This window comes from Carassius carassius, chromosome 30 (assembly GCF_963082965.1).
Source record: "Carassius carassius chromosome 30, fCarCar2.1, whole genome shotgun sequence".
Lineage (NCBI taxonomy): Eukaryota > Metazoa > Chordata > Actinopteri > Cypriniformes > Cyprinidae > Carassius > Carassius carassius.
The window spans coordinates 29,374,338-29,395,019 of NC_081784.1; the positions used below are offsets into that span (position 1 = coordinate 29,374,338).

General features: G+C 38.4%; 1 protein-coding gene across 1 annotated transcript in view; it reads right to left on the reverse strand.

Moving 5' to 3' along the window:
- LOC132111006 (neurexin-1b-beta-like) overlaps positions 1 to 20,682 on the reverse strand; it is a 72,017-nt gene that overhangs the window by 29,417 nt on the left and 21,918 nt on the right. The window contains exons 2-3 of the mRNA XM_059518167.1: positions 18,898 to 19,079; positions 9,029 to 9,200 (exon numbers count right to left, since the gene is read on the reverse strand). Coding sequence (XP_059374150.1) covers positions 9,029 to 9,200; positions 18,898 to 19,079 — 354 coding nt within the window. The remainder of the gene's footprint in view (positions 1 to 9,028; positions 9,201 to 18,897; positions 19,080 to 20,682) is intronic.

The following is a 20,682-nucleotide window of genomic DNA, read 5'->3' on the forward strand; positions in this document are numbered from 1 at the left end:
GATGACGAAGAATTGACAGAGCAGCCATTAAGTCTTAGACAGCGTTCTAGATTATCACATGCAGAGTTTTTAGCTCCTATAATTAACACCTCTGTTTTTTCAGAATTTAACAGTTAGAAATTACTCCTCATCCAGGTTTTTATATCGATTATGCATTCCGTTAATTTTTCAAATTGGTATGTTTCTCTGGGCCTTGAAGAAATATAGAGCTAAGTATCATCAGCATAACTAAACTAACACCGTGATCCTGATGATATGTCCCAAGGGTAACATGTTAAGTGTGAAAAATAATGGCCCTAGTACTGAGCCTTGAGGTACTCCATAATGCACTTGTAATCGATATGATATCTCTTCATTCACTGCTAAGAATTGATGGCGGTCAGATAAGTATGATTTAAACCATGCTAATGCACTTCCGTTAATGCCACCAAAGTTTTCTAGTCTATTCAAGAGAATGTTGTGGTAAATAGTATCGAACACAGCACTAAGATCCAATAACACTAATAGAGAGATAGAAACCATGATCAGATGATAAGAGGAGGTCATTTGTAACTCTAAGGAAAGTAGTCTCAGTACTATGATAGGTCTAAATCCTGACATGAAATCCTCACAGTTACCATTTTTCTCTAAGAAGAAATCTAATTGTGAGGATACTACCTATTCTAGTATCTTGGACAGAAAAGGAAGATTTGAGATCAGTCTGTAATTAACTAGTTTTTTGGGGTCTAATTGTGTTTTTTTTTTATGAGAGGCTTAATAACAGCCAGTTTGAAGGTTTTGGGGACATATCCTAATGATAATGACAAATTAATAATAGTCAGAAGAAGATCTATGAGTTCTAGTATCAATCTTGGAAGTAAAGTAGTTCCTAAAGTCATTACTACTGTGCTGTTGAGGAATGTCAACACCTGTTGATGCTTTATTTTTCATTAATTTAGCCACTGTATTGAATAAATACCTGGGGTTACATTGGTCTTCTTCTAAAAGAGATAAAAAATAATCAGATATAGCAGTTTTTAATGCTTTTCTGTAGGATAGTGTACTTTCCCGCCAAGCAATATGAAATACTTCTAGTTTTGTTTTCCTACAGCTGCGCTCCATTTTCCAGGCTGCTCTCTTTAGGGTGCAAGTGTGCTTATTATACCACAATGTCAGACTGTTTTCCTTAATCTTGTTAAAGTCAGTCCGGCTCATCACCCACAGCGCTCTCCCTCACTCGAGTATCAATAACTAGCACCTGTTCACAATTCAGTCATTTAATCACTAGCACCTGATCTCTATTCAGTCACCCTTTCCCTAGCAAATAAAAGCACACACCTCAGTCAGCAGTTTGTCCGATCTCGTAGCTGCATAGCAGAAATCGTCCTGTTATGAGCTACAAGCATTTACTCTCTACTAAACCTCTCTACCTACCTCTTTGTCAGCACTATCTTCCTAGTCTCCTGTGTTCCTCCAGAGTTCCTCCAGCGTTTACCCTGTGTGTCTCCTGCGATCCCTCTTTCAAGGTCTCCTCTCCTGCGCTTTCCCCAAGGTGTGTGCAACTATTTCTCCACCCTGGTCACCCCACTGGCAGTACTGAACAAGCCCATATCAAATCCAGTCATCATCACCCTGCTCAACGCCTCCTCTGGTTTCTCTCCCCTGCATCTCTCCTGATTTACACATATACCTGTTTTAAAATAAACTTGTCACCTATGACCTTTCGTTCCCGAGTCCATGTGTTACAGAAGATCGGACCAACACAGAGAATGACCTGGGTGGATGAATACCTCTATGGCCTCCGGCAGGAGGGAAGGCCTTTGGAGGAGTAAGTGGAGGAGTTCTTGAGCTTGATACCTCTGGTGAGATGGAATGAATTGACGATTAATGCATGCTTTTGGATGGGACTAAAAGATGAAATTCTGTTATGTTTTTTGACTCCTGAAGATTGCTGAAGACCTGTAGCAGATTTTATTTATTATGTCCTCAATTTAAATGTGGAGGATCCTAATCCTCCTCCCATCCGGAAGCATGTGGGTGTTACTGCTCCCTCCACATGCCACTCCACAGAGCCCACTCCCTCCTTTGCTTCAGCCCTTCCCCGAGACCTCCAGATCTCCTTCCTAACCCTAAGCCCTGTATCCCCTGTGTCTCTGCTGGTTCCGCCCGGCATAGAATCTCCTGTGTCTCCACTGGTTCCGCACAGCATAGAATGTCCTGTGTCTCCACTGGTTCCGCCCTGCATAGAATCCCCTGTTATTCCCAGAAAAGGCCCACTAGCTGTTGTCACCACACTCACCCTGACCCAAATGAGGAGAATGAGGAGGAAAAGACTTTATTCAACCCTCATCCTCGCTCCCGATCCCCAGTTAAGCCCAGGAGTGGCTCCTGATCCCCAGTTGAGCCCAGGGAGGGCTCCTGATACTCCGACAAACCCAGGGAGGGCTCCTGATTCTCAGACGAGCCCAGGGAGGGCTCCTGAACCCCAGTACACTCCAGTGTCGGCTCCAGCCCAGAGATCGCTCCAGTGTCGGCTCCAGTCCCAGATCTCGCTCCAGTATTGGCTCCAGCCCAAGAGCTCGCTCCAGTGTCTGCTCCAGGTCCCGAGTGCTGTCCCATAAGTTTTCTTCCTTTACTCTAAGGCTAATAAATGTATTTCATGATCTGGGTCTTTGTTTAATACAAAACCACACAAATGTTTCTACTATATCTGTCAATCACTCTGATATTTAGTTAAAATGAGTGCTGTCTGTCACTGTCTTCAATCAGTTCTGTGAATGACATTCTTTATAAAGTAGCAACAATGTCGTTTGTAAAGTACAGTACTGTGCAAAAGCACATTAGTATTTTCATCCCAAAAAAGGGTTTTAAGCCAATTATTTATATAGTTTGTTGTAGTGTGTCAGTAGGAAATATTAGTTTACATTTCCAAACATTCATTTTGCCATTATTTTTTATAATAATCTAGTGAGATTTTTGAATGCACAAGCAGTCTGACAACAGCCGGTGCTCCACATGGAAATATTAACTGATATTTTCTACTGACACACTACAGCTAAATATATAAAAATCTGGCCGAGCACCATTATTTTGGGTTATAATACTAACATGACTTAGACTTTTGCACAGTAGTGTATGTATAAAGAATGTATAATTAAATTAAATATATTTAAATAAGTGTAATTAAAGTATGCGTAAAGTACCTTTTGTAAACTGTATTTATGACAAAGAACTGCACAGATACAGATATTCTAACAATCTATCAAAACACACACCTTGTGTCCTCTGTTTCTGTTTGAGTTCCCTTGCACTGCTCCGCTGCGGATTAAAGAGTGCGCTGAAAGACGGGGAGGAGGACTGGTCTGCCGCCTTTTTTATATGACATTTAAGCGGACTGACTCTGAGGCGATCGTAAATTTGAGTACAGTTTATGGAGCTAAATGCTATAGCCCCGCTAAAAAAGCCTAGTGATACCCATGCTTCTTGTGTACATTTCGGAGAACCAGGACAAATATTTCAATCGATCGCTAAGGCATTTAAGAGGCACTGAAATCTATGTTCTGATTCAGTTCGGTGCATACCGTTCCATAGGTACTGGTACCCAACCCTAGTCTCCATAGACCGCTGAGTACTGAGGAGGTTAACTTTCATTTTCTAAGGAAATGTCCCGAGAAAAAAAAAAAAAAGTCCTATAGGTTTGTGGTAAAAAAAAAAAATGTGCCAATGTTTGTGACTGCCTCACAAAGGAGGGTCAGTTCAATGCTGGAGTTGTGCAAAGATTGCCTCTGACAGAGGGATCAATACCAACGCTTCTTGCGCAAATACTTTACTCCAGACAAAGTAAGCATCACACGTCATGATTTGTTTTCCAAAAGAGCTTCTTGGCTCTCTGTAAGGCTAATGTTGCTAAAGCTACCATTGTCTCTGCCTGTTTTCACTAATGCTACCTTTACATGCTACCAGAATGATCGTGAATAGGAATGTAGTAGTTAAAAATTGTATTTGGCAGCAATGTGATGATCAGTAACACGGTCACCACCAGTTAAACCATAACACTTGTGGTATGCTCGCGAGCATGAACTCTTGAAGCTCTGAACTCTTCTGAAAAGGGAGGTGGGAGCACCAGCTCATTTTCAGTTTGAGACCACTGACCTAAAGTGTACACATTAGTACCTACTGTAAAAGGTACAAAAGTGTACTATTTGAAAAGGTACCGCCCCAGTGACAACTTTTGTACCTTTTTTTCTGAGAGTGTACAGTAACTGTTGGAAGAACTTAAATATGCAGACAGTGTTGAAAATCCAAAGAATGTGGAGAGGCAGAACAATTGTCCTTAAGAGTAGTAGGCATCGTTCCTACTTCAAATAAAGCAGGGACTTTCACAAAACATGCAAACAGTTACTAATTGCTATATTAGAAACCAACAGGATGTAAACTGAACAAGATAATATGTGTAAAATGAGTTGTTGTTTTTATTTTGGTCTTGCAGTGTACAGCTTATGTAGACATATGGTATGTGAAATGACTAAATCAGCGCTAAATAAATAGTACTATTTTCAGATACCTCTTTAATATTTCAATAATAAACAACTATTGTACACACACACATACATTATATGTACATTTTAAATATTATATAACCTAAAGATAAATTGTCAGCATGTGAAAATCGGCTTGTGAAACGAAGGATTTCCAATAAGCATAATCAAATGTTGCACTCTAAAATAAAGTTGTTTATACATTTTTCCATACTTTTTTTCTTAACTTCTATCTTTTTTCTAACTTCTATTATCTTTTTAATTTATTTTTAAAAAGTGTATTTTATTTTACTTACTTTTTGTGACATATCTTAACAAATTAGCATATTCCTATTATAATTTTTTTTATTATCCTGTTATCCATAACACATTATGCTACTAATGCCAAAATCATGATACTGTAAAATATCAGATACCATCAAGAATAGCAGTTTACTTTCAGCATACTTTCAGCATACTTCTCAATGCTGTGTCAGTTGCTGATACTATGGAACCATTCCCAGCTGTGACTATTGTCTGAAGCCTATTTAGAATCACTCCAATTCATTGGATCCTGCCAAAAACACTGCTATCTGAGTCATTCCATCCCTCTCTTTCTTTGTCCGCCAATCAACAACACCTTAGGAACACAGGAGTCACGTCCTCACTCACACATCCATGATGCTGTGTTTGTAACAAGAGTCGTCCCCATTGTGCATGTTGTCCCACTCATATTCCCTGTAGCAGGAGACTTGAAAAATAAACAGTGTTGGGGGTGCTCTAGGACTGTGGTTGGGAACCATTGAACTGTGGAATGGTTGTTCTCTGCTGCTAAGTTACTTCAGAGTTTTGTTCGGGAAAGTTTACCAACAAAACATAGAAAATTTTAACTCAAGGGCATAGATGGGTGGCTGATTGTACCTAAGCTGGAAAAGCTGGCAATTGGTTCTTGATTGGCTACATAGGTTTGTGGCTAAATCTTTAGAAAAGTGTTCTGTTGCTGAGACAACAAACCATATTTCTGGTGGTGAATCTGAACTCATGCACAAAGCTGGTACAACTGCTACTAGTATGTGATTCTTTTGTGTAATCTTTGCCTGAAACGGTTCAAAGTATCTAGGTCTGTGTTCAGACCATTGGGTCTTATGGAAGCAGAGTCTCTGGTGATACCATTGGACTTACTCCATGTGAGGCATTTTCAGTTGTAAATCAACAGCCAGGGAGATTGTGACTATGGAAACATCCTTACCTATTTTATTTTTATTTTTAGGTGGGATTTCTGGCCTTAAAACTATCATAAAAGATGCCTCATTGGTGCAGTCTTTATAAAGGGCACCCTGCCTTTGGAGTCTGGAGGGGCGATGGTAGCACTTTGGGCCTTCAAGACTACCATGTGTTTTTGAGAATAAAGAAAATGTTAATAAAATTGTACTTTAACCGACAAGTGAGAATTCGCTTTTGCCTCAAGATTTTCAAGCCAGATACTACTCTGGGTACAGAACAAGTTTCTGTCCCTGAGAGCATTACACATCCCAGGTATGCTGAACCCGGGAGAGGATCTTCTCTTGAGATACAGGCTGAGGTCTGGAGAGTGGAGGACAAACCCTCAGACTGTAGGTCTGATTTGTTAGAGGTTTGGCATCCAGCGAAACAGGACATTGCCCTGTTTGGTTTTCTCTCCTTCATAGCTTCTGTAGATAGATGCTCTGGCGCAGTGGCATGCACAGAGGGGCTGGGTAGAAATTGCATTCCAGGGGCACCTACGTAGATAGGGCTAAAAGGGCACTTCAGTGCTGTCGATTAATGGAGCACTTTGATTAAAGCTGATCTATGCCTGAGATTATGTGTACCATTTCAAATGATTGAGCTGCCTCTACAAGCAGCTATATGCTTCAGCAGCATTTTTCTGCCAGCACAGCCCCAGCTACTGTGAAGGTTTATCAAGCGGCTATTGCTCACTGTGCCCTCCAGGTTTAGACAACAGTAGCTTAGGCTTTCCATTCTGCTTGAGTTCCTCCTTTGAATCTATAGTCTTAGAAGGTTTAACAGGTTCCCTGTTTGACTCGTTAGGTTCAACCTCAAAGGAGGACTCTTAAAAAGGTTTTGTTATTTACTGACATCTCTCAAAAGAACTGGAGATGTGCAGGCTTTATCTGTAAACTCCTGCATGGATTTTGCTCCTGCCTTTGTTTAAGTCTTATTGAAACCAAGGCTAGGATATCACACAATGTTGTTTCCAATTTATTTTGCTTCCAAGTTATTGTGTTGCAGTTTTATTTTCTGCCCTTTGATTCACAGGAGAGTGAGAGATTGTACAGGCTCTGTCAGCCTCATCAATGAGGATTCACGTCGACTGCAAAAGTCAGTGGCATGAATTGGATCATCTGCTTGTTTTCACAGACTGATAAACTGTGAATCACTTTACAGCAGGGACATCACAATGGGGACAAAGTGCATAAGACCCAGAGTCTTAATGGGGCCCACAACAATGCAAGCTAATGAATTTGCTGACATTGAATCTATACGTGCTATATGTCAGACAGTGTGCACATCTGAAAGGTGTTCCTATAGCATCAACTACTGACACAGTGTCTCGTTTCCTTCTCACGGAAACAGGGTTACATATTTATCCAAGGCTTTTATATCTAAAATTAAGTTTTTATATCTGAAATCCAAGGCTAAATTATATCTTTATATCTGGCTACCTTTCTATAAATACAAGTGTGTATCCAAAAAAACTTACTAAAAACTAAAACAATACAAAGGTTGTTACTGGGGCTATACCCTTTCAAAAGGTATGTCTTTATACAGTATTTACTTTGTACACATTAGTACCTTAATGGTACATATAAGTAACTAATGTGTACATACTTGTACCTAAATGGTACAGGCTTTTCGAGATTAGGTCAAGTAAGGTCCCAATAAAGCAGCATACATTGATGTACATACTGATTACATACTGCTTTGTAATGTACTACAATACACTGAGATGTATTTTGCACTAATTATACATAGCATCTAACTATTGTTTACTGTTAGAGCAGAGAAAATATTATTTTATTTGTAAATAGTATCTATAAGTATTTGCTTTTTTTTTGCATTTAACATGATTTGCACTTCTTGCAAATCAACTCAAATGAAACCTAGAAAATGAACAAATTCAAAATAGATGCATTTGGAGTGGCTTTCTATTATGTGCAATAGTCTGTAGAGACTGAGATCTTGCTAGATCAACTGTTGCAGAAAATCGGATAAATTCCAACCCATCCTGCTTCTTTATTTTCAGTGAACAGATAAACTGCCAAGGGCTGTTTACTAGTGAATTGTGTCTACACAGAGCAGAACAGGATCAAAATAATTAAAGCCTTGACAGATCTTGGGCAGCACTTTCTCTACAGATACATATAGCAAGAATCACAGAGGAATTAAAGTATCTCTTCATGCCTGGACTTGAAGGCCAGACTTTCATCAATATTTCCTTCTTGTCTGCATTCAGCAACAATCAGCAGACACTCATATGTATAGATCTTTTACTGTACCTCTTCAGCTGTGTAAGGCAGTGATAAAACGTGAGTAAAGATGTATTGCTAAAGAAAACCAAATCTTATTACACCAGTGAATACTGCTGACGCAATACCATTAAAAATAAAAAACAAACACATCACAACTTCATTTCATAATGTGAGTTTTGCCTGAATAGCAATGGGGCTGAAACAAAGTGCAATTCCCTCATCTGCATTCCACTCCAGCTCACGGACTGTCTGCTGATGTCCATTTTTTTGATTGTTTGTTTGTTATGGAGTGATGAGAACTGAGCATGTTTGAGTGATTTGAGTGCTTGAAAAGACGGCCCACTAGAACATGTCTATCCAAGTCCAAAGAAGTATATTTTAAAAGGCTTGCATGCTGTGTCTCCTCTGGTCAGAGGAGAACTGGCCCCCCAACTGAGCCTGGTTTCTCCCAAGGTTTTTTTTCTCCATTCTGTCACCGATGGAGTTTCGGTTCCTTGCCGCTGTCGCCTCTGGCTTGCTTAGTTGGGGACACTTCATCTACAGCGATATCGTTGACTTGATTGCAAATAAATGCACAGACACTATTTAACTGAACAGAGATGACATAACTGAATCCAATGATGAACTGCCTTTAACTCTCATTTTTGCATTATTGACACTGTTTTCCTAATGAATGTTGTTCAGTTGCTTTGACGCAATGTATTTTGTTTAAAGCGCTATATAAATAAAAGTGACTTGACTTGACTGTGTGAGGCATAGTGGAACATTTAAAATGGGTCTTTGGTCCATCTTTCCATTAAATTATGAACAAGAAGTTAATTGCATTAAAACACTGTAAGTGCTACACCCAGTTAACTAATAGAGAAAAAAATAAGCATGTTTTTTTATGTTCATAGTAGAAGACTTCAATGCAAACACAAACTTGCAGCATTCACATACAAAGTCATGTCAACTAAACAAACATCCAGTAACATTCTCAACTCAGGCAGGTGTTGTTGAGGAGGTAAGTGATGTTCTCACCTGTGGGGTAATGCTCAATAACAGGTAGATTATCCACCTGCAGCGTGGCATTGCCGCCACTTCTTGTGAACTTCACTATATGGTACTTTCCATCATTTACAAACTTTGCTTTCTCCTCAATGTTGATGTCATCTGTGCCCACATTAAATATAGCTGCAATGTAGCCATTTACCTGGAGAAAAACAAACAGAAACAAAAAGGTTGAGACTTGAGGTTCAATTTATGCTCTTTTTTAACGTAACTAATAATGAAAAACTCTGGAATATTTGGTTGAAATTAATGGTAACACTTTAGTTTAAGGACCAATTCTCACTCTTAAGCATCTTATTAGCATGCATATTACTAGCATATAGGCTGTATATGCACGACTTCAATACCACGACTTAGGTGCCCTTGAGCAAGGCATCGAACCCCCAACTGCTCCCCGGGCGCCGCAGCATAAATGGCTGCCCACTGCTCCGGGTGTGTGTTCACAGTGTGTGTGTGTGTGTTCACTGCTGTGTGTGTGCATTTAGGATGGGTTAAATGCAGAGCACAAATTCTGAGTATGGGTCACCATACTTGGCTGAATGTCACCTCACTTTTCATATTAGTACTTGTAAATCACATATTAATGTCTTATTCTGCATGAGCATATTTTAGATCCCTTATTCCACCCCATACCTAAACTTAACAACTACCTTACTAACTATTATTAAAAGCAAATTAGGAGTTTATTGAGACAAAATTCATAGTTAATAGTTAGTTAATCATGAGAATCGGTCCCGAATAAAGTGTGACCAAATCAACATTCAATATACAAAATAAAATTATTATAATCATATCATATTACACAACTTATACAGTTAATTGCATTGATTACTCTTAAAATGTCGTGTTTTACTCACAGTTTTAGACAATGGAACCCTGCAAACAAACAAACCAACAAACAAACTAGAATGTGAGTTTATATTCCGTAATTCTGACTTTATATCTCATAATTTCACATTTATATCTCACATTTCTGTGAAAAAGTCCGAACAGTGAGTTTAGAACAGTGTCACGCAATTCTGAAAAAGAAAAGTAAGTCAGATTTGGACTATGTAAACTCACAACTGCAAAAAGAAAATATTTAAAAAACTGCAAATAACTTCTTCTTCTTTTTTTCTCAGTGGCAGAAATGTCTTTCATAATAGACACATACTATTGGACTTACAAAAGTGAAATGCTTGCTGGAAAAGCAAGTGAACATAATTTAGAAACTTTTGCAGCAACCTCTACCAAATGTGTCCTGTAGCTGCACTTGAACAACATGGAGGATGGAACTTCTTGAGGTCATGCCACAGCATCTCAGAGGTCAGGACTTTTATTTGGTCATTTCAGAACATCAATCATTGTGCTTTGACTCATTATCTGGTTGATTTACTGTGCTGTAGGTCATTGTGCTGCATTACCCAGCTTCTCTTAAGCCTGATGTCTGGAGAAGTTTGATGTAAGACCTATGCTGGGCTTAGCATGCAGCTAACAAAAATGTTTTGCTAACATTTGCATTGAATTATGAAAATGCTATTTCTGAATGTTTTTTTTTTTTTGTAAATTTTTTTTATTATAATTTCAAACTGTCCTGTTATTTTAATGTGTTAAGAATATTTCTTCTTGGTGACTTAAATGTTACAGGAACATTCCATTTCTTCATTTTGAAACATTATGATGTTCTCTCAATGCTTAAAACACCCATTTTGTATATTTAAAGGGCTTTTTTCTGTTGCTTATGTGAACAATAGAGAATCATTCCATTTAATTATCTTGAAACTATTATGATAATGTTAGTTCTGAAAGCAGAGTGGAGAGCCCTCCTAAAAAATCAGTCTAACACTATAATCATGGATGTCACTGATGTGACACAGGCTAAGAGTCTGTGACACTATACTGATCTAACAGCAGCTGATGTCAACAGAAGGGATTAATATTAAAGCCATCTGTCATTATTGTCATTATTATGATGTATTATTATACATTATGCTCATTAAGCTTGCTAACTCTGGCCTACTAAGAAAACAAATGTATAAGATATCCAGTGAATCAAAATCTAGAATATAGAATATCAGAATCCATAAACACAAGAAAATCATTTCCGCATTAGAATAAAGATGCTGGCAATGTTCTGCTCTGTGCTACACAAAATAAACATCACTCCACTAACATTTTGTTTCTTTCCTTGCTCCCACCTGGGAGGGATCACTAGAAGTTGCATCAGTTTCTGCTCCAGGTCCAGCTTATATCCCACTCCTACCTTTTGTGTTGCTTAGCAACTATACTTCAAACTACATCCTACACCAGCCTGACAGCGAGAGACACTGCTGCCTGCAACTTCACAGTCATTACTTCACTAGATATGTTTACATGCAACCTAATAATCTGTTAACATTCAAATTGATCAAACTAAAAGAAAGCCTTCATGTAAACACCTCCAGTGAAATGACTTTGGATAATATTTGGTTTGGCAGCCACAAGTGCTACTGTACTTCTGCATTAGCAGATGTTTTTCAAGCAGTGTTTAATTAGTCACATTTGTGTATGTCGTGCTGATCATGTTGATAAATGCTTTGTATTTCATTTTCCTGCAGTTCATCATTAACCGAGCTCCCAGAGCTACCATTGTCTGAGTGAGACAAGTATTAACAAGGTTTAAAGAGCTTGCAGTCTGTTGTTCTTAGACACAGGCCACGTGTCTGAGAATATATATATATTTAATAGGAAATATGTTATCGGGAGGGTTTATGCTGGGATATTACAGAACTTAAATTTCATTTAAATTTCATAGATGTACTTGGGAAGAACGGGACTGAAAAATATGTCCCGGATTGAGTCTCTAGCTCTAGGTCTCTAGCTCAGACCCAGCAGTCACATACCTTTAGTCCCATGGTGCGTATTTATTCATGTTTTTTCATAAATCCCAAACATGGTAGCCGCGGAAAGAGACTGAATATTTGTTAAAGATCTTTCTTCTGAAACTTTGATTGGAATAGATATAGGGTGCATTTTTTAATCTGCCAACATATTTGGTCATGCACATAGTCCAGTACAGGGATGGACAGTATTTCAAATACATGTACTTGAAATACACAATATAATTTTGTATTTAAATACCTTTGAAAAAATTTTTTTTTTATATTAGATTCAAAGGTAGTGTATACTGTCCATCCCTGTACTGGACTATATGCATGATCAAATATGTTGGCAGATTAAAAAATGCACCCTATATCTATTCCAATCAAAGTTTCAGAAGAGAGATTTGAAATACTGCCCATCCCTGACTACTAAAGCACTGAATAAATTAATTTTAATTTCAACATTTACTAATACATTATTAAAGTAAAAGTTTTATCTGTTAAAAGTACCTGAGCTAATGAAAAGTTGAAATTTTATTAGTCAACAAAGATTAATTAATAAAGTACCAAATGTATTTCTCATTGGTAATGTTAGTTAAGGCATTGCCAAACATATTTTGAAACTACAAAAATACTAAGATTAAATGTATTTAAATACAAACTACAAAATAGTATTTTGTATTTTCTATACATGTCTTTGAAATACGGCCCATCGCTGCATCTGAGTGCATGGTACATGAGTAATAACTTGATCCAGTGAGACTCAGTGAGCTCATATGATACAGGTCTATAGATTAGGATAGAGAGTGTAAACCATACAGGTGTAAACCACTGATACAACATCTAAAAGCAATTTGGAGAACAGACCTGCGTAGTTACCAGAGAAACAATAGTGACAGTGATGAGAGAAAAAAGATGCTCTAACAAGGTTAAAATCACAGTCATCCCCCAAAACTGCATCACACACACATGTCCGATAATAACTGCATGTATGATGACATAATCTCTGTGTCTTGTGATGCCAGAGTAAACGGACTGCCAAGAGGGAGTTGAAGTGGGCAGAATCGCGTGCCAGAGTCGCGGCAATGTGTTGGGAGTTTGGGTATATGTGCATGTCTGTGGCATGCACAGCGGCAGTTTTCATCTGGGTGTGTAATCTGATCTGTGTAAATTCATGTCAATGGGCAGGTGTTTTAATTGGTGTGCTGGGGATTGCGTGCGACAGACTTCCCAGTAGAGCCGTGGCAAGAATAAGCATACGCAACAGCATGCTCTGGAAAAACAACGGCAGATATGCACGAAACACAACACAGAGCAAAGAGTCCATGAAAGAGCTTTCTGATGAATTATCCATCAGAGATGAGCACAAATCTCTGAGCAACAATATGCAAACGCTTCAAACTGGAAATTTAAGTGACTGCAAACAGAACCCTTTTTTTCAGTAACAAGGCAGAAAGCAAAGGCCATTCACCCTGTCATAATCCAGACTGGGGAAACAAGCTCTTCGGTGCTCCTCGGGGGGATGAGTAGGGGTGATCACTGTAATTCAAGAAATTAAATAGCCTTTAACATAGATTTCATAAATGTACTGAACCTATTAAACAAATACGCTCCTGCACTGAATCTGTGACCAAGCTATTGTTTTTCATTGGCACAAATTGTGTAGACTGAACTGAACTAAGCAAACTGTGGTGTTTCAAATTTAAAAAATTGCAGCATTCAGCATTGTCCCATACTGCAATACAGGTATACGTCATTCTGGATTGAAGGGTGAGGATTTATGTGGCTCAATCTGCACTTTAACTGTGTCCTCACAGCATTAACACCCGCAAACCACTGACCTGGGATCTCATTTCCTAAACAATCAAAAATCTAGTAGTCTTTATCTGAAATCCCCCACTCTGTTCGCTCAGGTCTGTTTTTCTCTTTGAGCACCATTTTTCTTGTTCCACTCCTTCCACTGAAACACTGCCTCACAAATGCCCTGAAGGACAATATCCTCATAGCTGACTGATCTTCTCCAGAATAGCATCACACCTGACATCTCACCTACCTCTGAAAGAGCCACATGGGTATGCAAACCAGTACCTGTCCCTCCACTGGGACAAACACCCAGTAATTCCCCAGCAATAACTATTTTGGTTCTTATTCCATTAAAATTTCCATAAAAGTTATATTTCACTCAATTAAATCTCTTGGTAACGGATATGGTGCTTTTTCATCCTTTTTGATGCTTGAAAGGTACGGTCCCCATACATTGTAATGCATGGGAAAGATTCACTATCAACCTTTGTGCAAATTCATCCACATTTCATAAAGTACCAGTTCATAAATGGTTCCCTGAGGTAAGACAACTGAGATTATGTCAGTAGCTGATGCTATGGGCAAACACCTTTGTCTGAGATTAACTAAAGCCCAATTGAATCATGGCAATGAAATTCACCAGCCAGCGGCATTTAAATGTGCAGCATCTGAATTTATGGTCTACTGTATGTATGGAAGAACATAAATGGCATCTCCCTAGAATCCTTCAACTGAGCCAAAAAGAGCAAAACTCTCTATGTTCAAGCAGAGTAACCAGGCCAGCATGTCTTTGTCCCTCGTCTCAAGGAACTGAGATTACTTGAGTAACTGGACACACTCCATTTAGATGCTGGTTCACTTGACATAGCATCAAAAGCTGATGCTATCGGGACAGTATAAAATCACGGTTACATTACCAGTCCAGTCCAGCCTAGCAGAGCGGAGTTGTTGATAAGGATAAGCCACCTCAATACAGTTACCTAAACAAGCTATTGTGTCAGTGACAATAGTCAGAACCATTCAGAGTTGCATAAGATCACCAGATAGTGGCAGTGAATGGTATGGTTTGGTGTTGTAAGGTAGCAAAAACTACATCAAACACAGGTTATAGAAATACAGTCATTTTAGGTCATTAAACTGGTTACATGTACAATGGCCCACAATAGGAGCAAACTCGCTAACTGTATTGGGCCCTAATGATTTACATGTGTTACCTATACAAACAAGCAAATGGTATTTCAGTTTATCTGACTGAAATGTTTTGAGTACAAAACACACCGCAAGGAGCTCCAAACACTTGACATGTCATCCTTTCCTTGTACCTGTCCAGGTGCAGACTCCTCTCCAGCACTGCACAAATATTAACCTTAGGTGGCTGCCAAAAACATAGCATAATTTCCTTAATCTGAACCACTGAACATGGCCAAACCATGATGTCTAGTGGAGAGATGGAGGTCCACTCATGTGAAGAGCACACTTGAAACTGCAGGATTTGAAGAGTGAGAAGCATGCAGGACCGGAGCCGGTGGGAGCTCATCACTGATCTGCTCCGCTGTTGGGCTTTCACATTTAAATCAAGTACTTCTCAAGAGCACTGCATCCTGACACGTATGCACTCACAGTAGCCAAGTTTCTTTCCAGTTTTGTCATCTATAAAGAGAATATGAGTAAGAAAAACTTTTCTAAATTTGCTCTCTACAGCCTGTTTCCATCCAACTGGCCTTACTGATAAAATGCTGTGCATGATGACGTCATCCCTAAAAAATCGTATTATTGCATAAGTTTTGGTGTATAGCTGTTTCCATACATAATTTCACCTATTGTGTACATTATATTGGCTAGTAGTCTGTTTTTCATCAGTTTAAACAAATCTTTATTATATAGCCATTTATTACATTGTATAGGCCTGCATAAAATAGTTTTTAACAAGTCTCATGAGATTATGTTAAATTATAATTAAATGGCATTTGAATTGATATCTGGCTGTGACCCAATAAAAGTACCTAAATTTGTTTTCATGAGATTAATTTTATACACGCAAAAAGCAGCATAAACAACAGAACGTGAGGATTAACATGGTCATGTCATGCACCTGCAGCGCTTCTGTGAATGGGAAAAAAAACACAATAAAGCTATAGGCTATATAATAACAATTAGCAGCCTGAATGCAGAATTTTTGTGATGCACTCTTGAGTAAGTGGCATCCTGTTTGTTTCCTTTATTTTACAAAAGCACAATATTTTGTTTTTTTATTGTGAATGTACACAAATAAAGGAATATTTAGAATAGTTTTGAATAATTTCTAACTCTCATATGAACACAAATGAAGGTGTAGAGTAACACCATGTCTACACCGGATGCGACAGTTGCCACGCTGCTCGCATCCGGTTTAGACGGTGTAAGTTGTTTCCACTTTTATAAGGAAAAAAACAAGTGATTGGTCCAGTGCCTCACTCACGCAGTGAGCAAAAGACAGAACTTTCAAAGCCACTCCAACTGTACAGCACAATTTCACCATCCACCTAGGATCGCCTAAAATAGTCCCAAGCAGATCAGACAGAAATCCAATAACCAAGTGAGCTTTAAAAAGCAAGTCATTGTCATTTCTAGGCTGGACTGTTGCTATGCTTTTCAGGCTGGATTTCTCTCATGTGCAATCAAACCTCTACAAATGTTTCGGATCACAGAAGCACAACTGGCCCAAGAGAGCCTACATCACACCCCTTTCATCTATACTGCGTACCAGTTATAGATTGCATCATGTTCAAGACACCTATGCTTGATGCTTTCACTCTCTCTCGAGTCTAAATTCCCTCCAGAAGCCTTCAGTTAGTAAGTAAGAGGTGCCTTGTAGTACAATCACAGAACAGAATAAAATCACTTTCCAGAATAATTCACTGCTCATTCACTATTCCTTGATGGTGAAATGAACTTCCTAGCAGGGCAGATGAATCCTTGACAATAGTCAAGAAATAGCTGAAAATCTCTTCTGTGACGAAAAAATAAAAAATTTAAATTTGTATATACACTATGCTTTCACGATTTCTTAAATATCTCCCTGTTCTAGCCTGTGCTATTCAATACAATGTGGTTGGAAACTCTTTATATTGTTAGATTTTTGTAATTGCCTCCTTAAGATTAATCTGTTGTTGCATTCCACGTTGTAAGTTGCTTTGAATAAAAGCATTCAAATAAATAAATAAACAAATGTAAAATGTAAATATGGTAAGCAGCAGGAATGTTGCTTTTTTCTTTCTATTTTGTATAAATAAACCTGTCTCATTTTTTTTTTTGCAGTGCTCAGTGTCCTTGATGTGTGTTGCTGCGTGTGTGTGTGTGTGTGTGTGTGATGTTGTATTTGATGTGTCTTATTTAAAGGGGTCATATGATGCTGCTAAAAGGAACATTATTTTGTGTATTTGGTGTAATGCAATGTGTTTATGCGGTTTAAGGTAAAAAAATAACACATTATTTTCCATATAATGCACATTATTGTTTCTCCTCTATGCCCCGCCTTCTGAAACGCATATATTTTTACAAAGCTCATCGGTCTGAAAAAGCTAGATGTGCTCTGATTGGCCAGCTATCCATTGCATTGTGATTGGCTGAATGCCACAAGCGTGTGACGGAAATGTTATGCCCCTTAACATAACTAACTATGCCTAACATAACTAAGACTCAAATTATTTAAATACAAATAATGTACTTACAGACTGTCAGTCAGAAGAGCCAGACTGTCCTTGCAATGTTTGAATGTTACGTCCCCTTGCTGTACTGTGATGCCATCTCCCGGCATGTCAAGACAAAACCAATAAGTCCATTACAAACTACATTTGTTGCATCCAGTGGGGATATTAAAGATTATAATGACTTACACTGTCTTTTTACATGTTTTTGCATTTCTTGCTGCATAAACTGCATTTGTGATTGGAGAAATGACAAACAAGTGCTACTCTAAACTGCTCAAAACATGTGGATAGTATCCAATTCTTTAAATATACATATATATATATATATATGTGAGTCAGAAGCACCAGACTGTCCTTGCAAAGTCTAAACTGCCCAACTTTATAGAAACAGCCGCTGTGCCACAGACACATTGCAGGCTACTGGTTCAGTAAACAGTCCTCATCCTCCATAAAATGCGCTGCACACATCTGAATATTTGGGTTGAACTGTTCTGGGACAGTGTTTTAAATACAACTTAAACACTGATTTCTAGTCATGTCCTCTTTTGGAAGGCCCAAAACAATGGCTTTCACAATGAAACACACAACGACTCCACGAAATGCCGCCGGCGGCAACAGAGAGAATAAAAGTTACTCCTTCTTTCTTCGCGTGAACATTTGGGCGGCATTATGCAAATCTTCCCACATAGTGACATAGAGAAGTAGGGGCTTGTTAGAACGAGCCGTTTTAGGGGAGTGTAGACGAGTCTTAACTTTTATGAAGAATATCTCTTTTGATTTTAGACTTTAGTCTTTGCAACTTAACAGATCTTCTTTATGCACCAAGAGCTTGTAACACTCCAAAGAGAAAGGACAAATGCAATCGCATCATATGACCCTTTAATGTGGCTGTTCAGATGTGCTGCTCGTGTGTGGTGAGTCTGTACCCTTCTGTGATACACAGCAGAGGTGAAACTCACATTCACCTGCAGGCCAGAGCTGACCTGACACAGTGCCTCACTGCAGCAGTAAAGACCCATGACACTTTCACATGTGCCAATGCAAGTCACTGTGTGTGTGACCGTTTGTATCAACACTTTTTCCAGCTGTACCAAGTTTGCATGTAAATGTGTCTGTGTACTTCCTCCAAATATGTTTGTATGTGTCTTCTGTTTCATTTACAGTAATTGGTGTGTCAGTTTACACCTGATAACAGCTGTACAGCTCTGGACCTGTACACACCATGTTCAATGTAACTTTATACACATAGTAGAGTACTTTCTACAGATGAGTCTGAAATCACACATCGTCAGTGACATGTAGCATTCATTACATAGTGAATACTGTACACATGAATGAATAAGCAGTGTTAGACAGTATAAGCATGAAATTGTAAAAACAATGTTTGGATGTTCCTTGTTCTCGTGTAAATAATTGGATCTTTGAATTGTTTTTAGTCTAATAAAACAACAAATATTTTGTGTTTTCCATAAGAATGTAATGTTAAATAGAGAAAGGGTCCACTTACAATGTGTAGTTTGAGATAGTCACCTAACCCAGAGGAGCTGTTCACTCGCACCAGGAGAGCTTCCTTCAGATGAGTACTGAACCCCAGCACCAGCCGATCGGCTCGTGTGCTCGGCCGGTCGTTCGGGGGCCATGTGTATGTGATCAGACCACCGTCTCTCCCAAAAATATATGTGGTGCCTGCTGCAGGAGACACAGATGAGCAAACAAACAAGAGAGAGTTCAGTCAGTGTATTTAATATAGAAAGATGGATAGATAGAAAAGGAAGTTGACTTTATATATAAAAAAAAAAATTTTTTAGATTATGTTCTTCTCCTCAACATCTGTCCTGAGCAGTAAGTACTAAATGATTCTTTGTTGAATGCATTTCAGTGAGCAGCAGTAATCTATAGAACAAAGCACTTTCAAGCTCCATTTCTGTCTCTATTTTCTTGTTCATGATTTAGTTTATTTAGAGGTAGAACTTCTCTACGATCATGGAAGACTTTGCATGTGTGCACCAACTTTACCTCAGTGCCTGACGAAAGTCATACAAGAACACAGAAAAAACATGGAGCTTTAACACATCCTGCACCACTCAATTATAGCAAAAACTACATTCATAAACATTTTGATTAACAATTACTTATTACTTATTGACTCAGCAGGCTTTAAAAACCTCTTAAACACATCATACAGAGGCTTTAGCCATTGCAATGGAGTTTTTGTAGAGAGTGAAAGCAAGAGGAAGAGATATGAGTGAATTGCAGAGGCTCAGCAGTGTTGGGCAGTCACATCTCTAATAATAGCAAAGCTGTACGTTTAAGATGCTTCCACCTCACTGCTGAAAAATGTCAGGAAGATTTTCAGTAGCAAAACTGTGTGTGTGTGTGTGTGTGTGTGTGTGTGTGTGTGTGTGTGTGTGTGTGTGTGTGTGTGTGTGTGTGTGTGTGTGTGTGTGTGTGTGTGTGTGTGTGTGTGTGCGTGTGTGTGTGAAAGATAAAGAGAGACAGCGGGATATAAAATATGAAAAAACATAACTAAATTGAAAAAAGAATCCAAAATTTCCATCCTTTATGCATTCTAGAGTTTTCTTTCAGTTTATTTTCTGTTGTCAAAACATGCTGGCTGTAATTAGTGTAAATCATTAGCACTGGAAATGACATCAGTGTGCAACTCACTCACTATACTTGAGCTAATAAGCATTCGTAAATGTAAATATCAAATCCTTGTGTCTTCTTTGTTTTACGTTCTCTACATTTTTGTCAAAGTCAACAACTGCGTTACTCAGCAGCAATAACCACAGATGAGCATCGAGAGAAGAAGAAGAAATAATCACACAGAGGAAGTCAAGTGGAAAAAAGAAGGCAAGGCCCAGCATTTCAAGAAAACGGTGAAATAATAGATAGATAGAATAGGATTACATCAATCCTGCAACAGAAGCATGCACAACAGAGAGAGAAAAAAAATAGAAAAAAGATCCACATTATCTCACATGACTTATGTTCATGGCCTTTATGTGTTTTATTTATAATGCTTAAACAAACATAGAGAAATGTGTACACTTTATTAAATAAAGAATCTGTATTATTTGGACAGAAGAAGTCAAGTGTATTATTATTGATTCATTTAGTCTTTTGTTCATCGTGATTGTTATTTGAGGTGGAAGGCAACAGTGTTTGGTTCTCTCGTGCATCATGGAACAAAAGATAACACATGTATCCTCATTTTTTGATATGTGTAATCTATATGTTTACAGAGGTGCTGATAATGACCAGGGTGAGTGAGTGAAGTGACACACCGGAG